Consider the following 6,543-nt stretch of genomic DNA (forward strand, 5'->3'; position numbering starts at 1 on the left):
TGCCATAAATTAGGAGACTCAAGAAAGTAAGCAGAAGAATTCTTCATTTCATTATCGTCCTTAACGGACATTACATTGAGCTTAAAAAGCCCATCAGTTAAATAACCCTTGCCTACAAAAATACCACTCTTAGACAAAATAACTTTATCTGACTCTATTACAATGCGAAAGCCATGCTTATTCAACAGAGAACCATACACAAGGTTCTTGCGAATATCAGGCACATAAAGTACATTCTTCAAAGTCAGATTCTTCCCAGAGGTCATCTTCAGGATCACCGTGCCTTCACCCTCAATGGTAGAAGTTGCTGAATTCCCCATGTAGAGCTTCTCACCAGCATCAGAAGCTTTGAGGCTAGAGAAAACCGCCTTGTCTGAGCAAACATGCCTAGTAGCACCAGTATCAATCCACCATTCACGTGGATTAGAACCGACCAGGTTCACTTCAGAGACCGTAGCACAGAGGTCTATGTCACCCATCTCCTTGGAGATATTCTCTACCATGTTTGCTTCTTTCTTCTTGTTGGGCTTCTTGGGCTTCTTGCAGTCAGAAGACCTATGACCAACTTTATCACAGTTGTAGCACTTCCCTTGAAATTTCGACTTCAAAACCCCTCCCTTGGGTGCCAGCTTTGCCCCTTTACCAGAATTAGCCTTCTTGGGCTTGGAGCTTTGAGCATGCTCCACCATGTTTGCCTTCTCAGTGGCAACATTAACTTTCTTCTCGGACCCTCTGTTGTCTTCTTAAATACGAAGTCTAACAATAAGATCCTCCATAGACATCTCCTTTCGCTTGTGCTTAAGGTAGTTCTTGAAATCTTTCCATCCAGGGGGAAGCTTTTCAATAACAGCAGCAACTTGGAAAGACTCACTTATGACCATTCCCTCAGCATGAATGTCATGAATGATCACCTGCAGTTCCTGCACCTGACTGACCACAGTCTTAGAGTCTGCCATCTTATAATCAAGAAAGCGGCCAACAATCCACTTTTTTGCCCCAGCGTCCTCGGTTTTATACTTATGGTCAAGTGACTCCCATAAGACCTTAGCTGTTGGCTTCGCGCTATATACGTTATACAACGAGTCAGACAAATAATTTAACACATAGTTCTGACAGATGTAGTCGGAGTGCTTCCAAGCATCAGCAGCATACACAGTCTACATGTTACTCTCAGCAGTGAGCAACGGTGGTTCTTCCTTAAGGAAGCGATCCATATGCAATGTGGTCAGATAAAAGTGCATCTTTTGTTGCCAACGTTTGAAGTTCGTTCCGTTGAACTTCTCAGGTTTTTCAAAATGTGCAGCAGGCACAGTTGGCATAACAGGTGCAGCAGGCACCACAGGTGGAACAGATGGTACGTGCGTCTGTACTACAGGTGTATGCACACCAGTAGGCACCGCAGGTATGATCGGAGGAGTGAATCCTGCTGATATCTGTCCAAGAGGAACACTAAACTGTCCAATGACAGTGTGTCCCACAGGCACATGTCCCGAAGGCACATGTCCCGAAGGCACATGTCCAACAGGCGTTTGACCCCCATCAGATCGTACGATCCGTGCGTTAGGATTATTCGGCTGCTGGTGAACCCCATCAGATCCAGTGATCTGTGCGTTGGGATCAGCCGTCATGTTCATCGAATCGTTCACAGTTTGGTTCTCCATCGATCTGTTACTCAACAAAACAAGCAGATACAGATGTATCAGTCACAGATGTATATAAAAGAAATAGCTTTAAGATTGTGAAAACAATCTGTGATTAATACAAATAATCAAACAAGTGTGTGCGTGAGTAAACGAAATCAAACGGAGGAAGAAAAGATATAAACAGAAGAGAGATCCTCGAGTCCAGTTGAAACTGTCTCCTTAAAGCTATTTCACCTCTCACCGTATGTGTGAGTCGATAGCCTCCCAGGATAAAACGAGGTAGCGGCGGCGTTACGGATAACGAGCACCTTCAGCGAGCTTGAACGGGCACGAAACTATCACCGAGAGAGAGAGATTTGTGTTTAGAGGCGAATATGTTTTTGGTGTATCTAACCCTAACGCCTTAGAGGTGTTTATATAGGTGTAGATAGACTTGTGCGCTACTCTTTTCCATAATTAAATATCATTAATTATGGAATCGGTGTAATACTTGCAAGCTACTCTATTCCATAAATAATCTGAAACAGAATCAGATTAAATATATCAAGACATACACCATATCAATTAATCTGAACCAAAATCAAATTAATTTATGCCATAATATTTGAGCCAAATTCTAATGGAAAATAATAATTTCCATTATTAAGAGAATATCATCATATCTCACACATCTTTTAGTCATAATGCTCAAAAATATGACTTACCAATATGGGGCTTATACCCATATTTTCCAACAATCATATGGATCAGTTTTTTTGTTTTTGATTTTGATGATTAAAGAGATATCAAGGACGGAAGTGATTAAATTGTTTCTTTTTTCTCAGGCAAGTAGTTCTGGATCCAAGATGAGTGGCCGATTTTCAAAGAAGCGATACCCCAGGAAAGTTGTGTTCAAAGCAATGGAGGAACACGGTAGATTTATTCTCATACATTTTGATTGAATTGAAATGGCCTTTTAACGAGAAACTGGTACTGAGCTAAGTTACTTCTTAAATGCTTATAGGTGAAGATGATGAAGAACCGGTACTCAAGACTCCTCTCACACACATGGTAAGTTATTTTGTACATCTTATTCACTCTCTTCTCACATGTATCATCTACTGCTTCAGTTTTAGGAGAATTTATTGTATATTTAACGTTTTCTATTATGTGAAAATTTATCGTAAAGATTAAGTATATGCTTTAGGAGAAACACAGTTACATTGTATAATCAGTGGACCGTACTTAATTATTTGCACATCTGAAATGCAATGAGATATACTGACGGTCATCAGTTGTTTAACTTGTACATGGTCTGTTTATAGCATCTCTAAAATCGTATGATCTGCAGTAAATTACAGAAGTTAGAAAACAAACATTAGCTGTTTGTGTGGAGACTGATCAACAGTGTCCTAAGAAAATTAATACCTGTATATATTAGTAGTCTTTAGGGTCTAGCACATCTCTAGATTCATATAATTTGCGGTAGACTTAAGAAAATACATTAGCTGTTGGTGGAGACTTAATGGTGTCCTAAATCCTAATTAAGAAAATAAATACCAGTACGAATAGTCTTTAGAGCTTGCAGCAGAAGGAGTACATATCTAAAAACTCCATTCACTCGATATGCATCTCATAGAATATCAATTTTAGGTGTAGCAAAAGGAGTACATATCTAGAAACACCACCAATCAATATTATTCTTCAAAGAGAATGTTTCACTTATACACTATGGAGTTTGAACTCTACCAGTATACTATTATGCAATAAAAGTCTAACTAAAGCTTATTGCATTTATAGAAAAAAATTATGCATTATTTAATAGATATACATTACTTGTTCTTAGGCCCTCGACAATCTTGGCGATTGTTTAAATTATATGATGATCCACACGTGTTGAAGTCCACAAGCCCTAATTATAAGAAGCAAAAAGTTGTCGAACACACAAAGTCAACAACTTATAGAACCCGCGAGAAGCCGATGATAGGCTTTGGAGTTCCTAATGCCACGAGTACAATAGTTAAAGAAGACATCGAAGTAGAAGGGAGAGGGCCTCCTTATTTCTACTTCGAGAACGTGGCCTATGCACCACAAGGGGTGTGGCTAACCATCAGAAAAGAACTTTACGAGATTGAACCGGAATTCGTGGACTCGCTTCACATGTGTGCAGCAACAAGGAAAAGAGGTTACATCCATAACCTCCCAATGGATGACAGGTTGCAGATTCCTCCTATCCCTTCGTCTACAATACAAGAAGCCCTTCCTTCCACAAAAGAATGGTGGCCGCAATGGGATGACAGAACCAAATTAAACTGCATTGTAACTCGTCATGCAAGTGCATCAGATGTACAGAGAATAAATGAAGAGCTTCGTAATTCAGGACCAGACCCTCCCAAAAACATTAGAGAAAATGTGATCCGAGAATGCAGAAAGAGAAACTTGGTCTGGCTTGGTAAGAACACTGTTGATTTTCTTCAGCCTGTCCAAATAGAGGCAATAATGGGATTCGCGGAGGGCCATACAAGAGTAGCCTGTAAAACTACTCAATACAAGTGCCTTGGAAATGCGTTTCAGGTACGCAATGCAGAAAAAAAACTTATCAATTTCATTTATTTCTTAGATGAATATGTTCTTAATAATTATTCACAAATAAATTATGTTAGGTTGACACAGTGGCCTATCATCTTTCTGTCTTAAAGAAATTATTTCCCAAGGGCATCAGAGTCCTTTCATTGTTCTCTGGCATTGGTAGAACGGAAGTTGCTTTACACGGTCTTGGAATACCACTGAAAAATTCCAAGGATTGTACACGGATCCTGAAAAATTGGTGGAGACAAAGTGAACAAAAGGGCCGGCTGATTCACATTTCTGATGTGAAAAAGGTAACAAGTCATAAGCTGATGCAATGGATGAAAGAGGCCGGTAGATTCGATCTGGTTATAGGGGGAAGCACATGCAACAACCTTGCTGGGAAAAATTTGAAGACAAGAACTGGCCTGGCTGGTGAACAGTCTTCATTGTACTCTGAGTATACGCGGATCCTTGGGCTAGTCAGAACTTTGCAGCATAGCCCATAATGCAATATAAGACAAAAATTAGTTAAATAACCATTTTAGTACTGATTTTCCATAAAACCCACAAAGGCATATAGGAAAAAAGTTAAATAACTAATACTGATTTTGTGGACCTTATTATTTTTTTAAGTTGTTAATGTGTCCTTCATTTTCTATGCAAAAGTTAGAGTAGCTAACCATTTTAATAGCATGTATACTGTTTCTCATTTGTGCTAATGAGTGTGATATCTATTAGTTTCAAAATTATTAAATAAATTGAAGTTGGAGGATATGTTTATTGTTTAATTATGACATACATAACTGATAGCTAAATTTTAGTTTGAACATTTTAATGATTTAAACAATTTTTATTAAATCAAAACTTGTCAACTTTTACTAGACTTATAATTTGACTAAATTACAATTGCAAGTTTATCAAAGAATGAGGCTAGTTTCTTTCCAACTAACTGTAATTTGGGGCATCCATCAATCTCTTTACTTTTATAACATTTGTCAAGGCGGAGAGAGAAACTTCTCTAACATATGTACCCATTGGGCTAACATATTGTGTTAATTTTGGAGAGAAAAATGACTAGTAATGCTATAATTTAAAAAATTTAGAATTAAGTAAACTTCCACTATTATTATTATTATTATTATTATTATTATTATTATTATTATTATTATTATTATGATTTTTGTTGTGGTTGTTCTTGTTGTTATTAATGTTGTTGTTGTTATTATTATTATTATTATCATTATCATTATTATTGTTATTGCTATTGTTATAATAATAATCATAATAATAATAATAATAATAATAATAATTATTATTATTATTATTATTATTATTATTATTATTATTGTGATATGAACTTATGTATTTAATTTCAAACCTAAGCTAGCTTATGTATTTAATTTCAAACCTAACTAGCTTAGAACACGCGTGCTCTATTAATATTTTATTTTTTTATTTATATTAAGATAATAAGTAGTTGATGCGATTTTAAATTAATGTAAAAATTTGTTGTAGTTGGTGTGATTCAAACATGAAAATATTAATTATTTATGTTTTTGGTACTATACTATGATCAAAATATTATATTGTCATTTAGAAGATCTAACAGTTTTGAATAATAGAGTAATAAAAAATGGATAGCAAAACTAAGAGTTTGAACCAAATTACCAGTAGTTAGGATAAATATATACATAAATAATATAAATGTATGTTGTTGAAGGCATTTGAACTGTCCTATGACCTTAGGAAATGCATGGTTTTAATATTTAGTTCTAAAGATCCCATAATTTGATTAAGAAATTTTGACGGTCATGATTGCAAGAAGAGTAATGCTAGAGGCACAAAACAAAGTTACAAAAAATTGTGCGGCATGGGTGATGTGACACAATGAAAAAATTCATTTGGTTCTATTAATGTAAGTGCAGGGGTCCATTTATATTTAGCCAACCAACATGTGACATGTGGCATTTGTAACTATTTTAGTAACTCATTTTGTACCTCTAGCATTTTCTTTGCATAACCAAACCAACAAAAATTTGGGTATACCAAACTATACCGATTCCCTTTATTAGATTATGTGTTTGTATCATAATGGAAGTGGTTTTAGTTTAGTTCTTCTTTACCACCTTAACTACAAATACCAAATAATCTTCAACATTGATTTTCTTTTTAATCTAAATGGTCTATATGCTTTTTCTTCACTTTGTCCTTAGGCAATGTTTAAAAAAAATATTTTAATGTGCCTGGGAGACCATCACGTTCAAGACATGTATTTGTTATACATAATTGTTAATAATTATATCTCCTTATATATTTACTATTAAATTATGTCTCCTTATTTATTTAGAAT

General features: G+C 35.7%; 1 protein-coding gene across 1 annotated transcript; it reads left to right on the forward strand.

The window, feature by feature from the left end:
* Positions 1-3,602: 3,602 nt before the first annotated feature.
* Positions 3,603-4,699, forward strand: LOC141663709 (DNA (cytosine-5)-methyltransferase DRM2-like). The gene is made up of 2 exons (XM_074469504.1): positions 3,603-4,196; positions 4,286-4,699. Exons 1-2 carry the CDS (start codon positions 3,603-3,605, stop codon positions 4,697-4,699), a joined length of 1,008 nt encoding a protein of 335 aa, XP_074325605.1.
* The last annotated feature ends 1,844 nt before the right edge of the window (positions 4,700-6,543 follow it).

The sequence above is a fragment of the Apium graveolens genome, chromosome 6, assembly GCF_009905375.1.
Source record: "Apium graveolens cultivar Ventura chromosome 6, ASM990537v1, whole genome shotgun sequence".
Lineage (NCBI taxonomy): Eukaryota > Viridiplantae > Streptophyta > Magnoliopsida > Apiales > Apiaceae > Apium > Apium graveolens.

Excerpts from the sequence above, each read along its gene's own strand:
- LOC141663709 (XM_074469504.1), top strand. The coding sequence starts at position 3,603 with ATGATAGGCTTTGGAGTTCCTAATGCCACGAGTACAATAGTTAAAGAA. Across the intron at positions 4,197-4,285 it reads GCCTTGGAAATGCGTTTCAG|GTTGACACAGTGGCCTATCA; the intron begins GTACGCAATGCA and ends AAATTATGTTAG.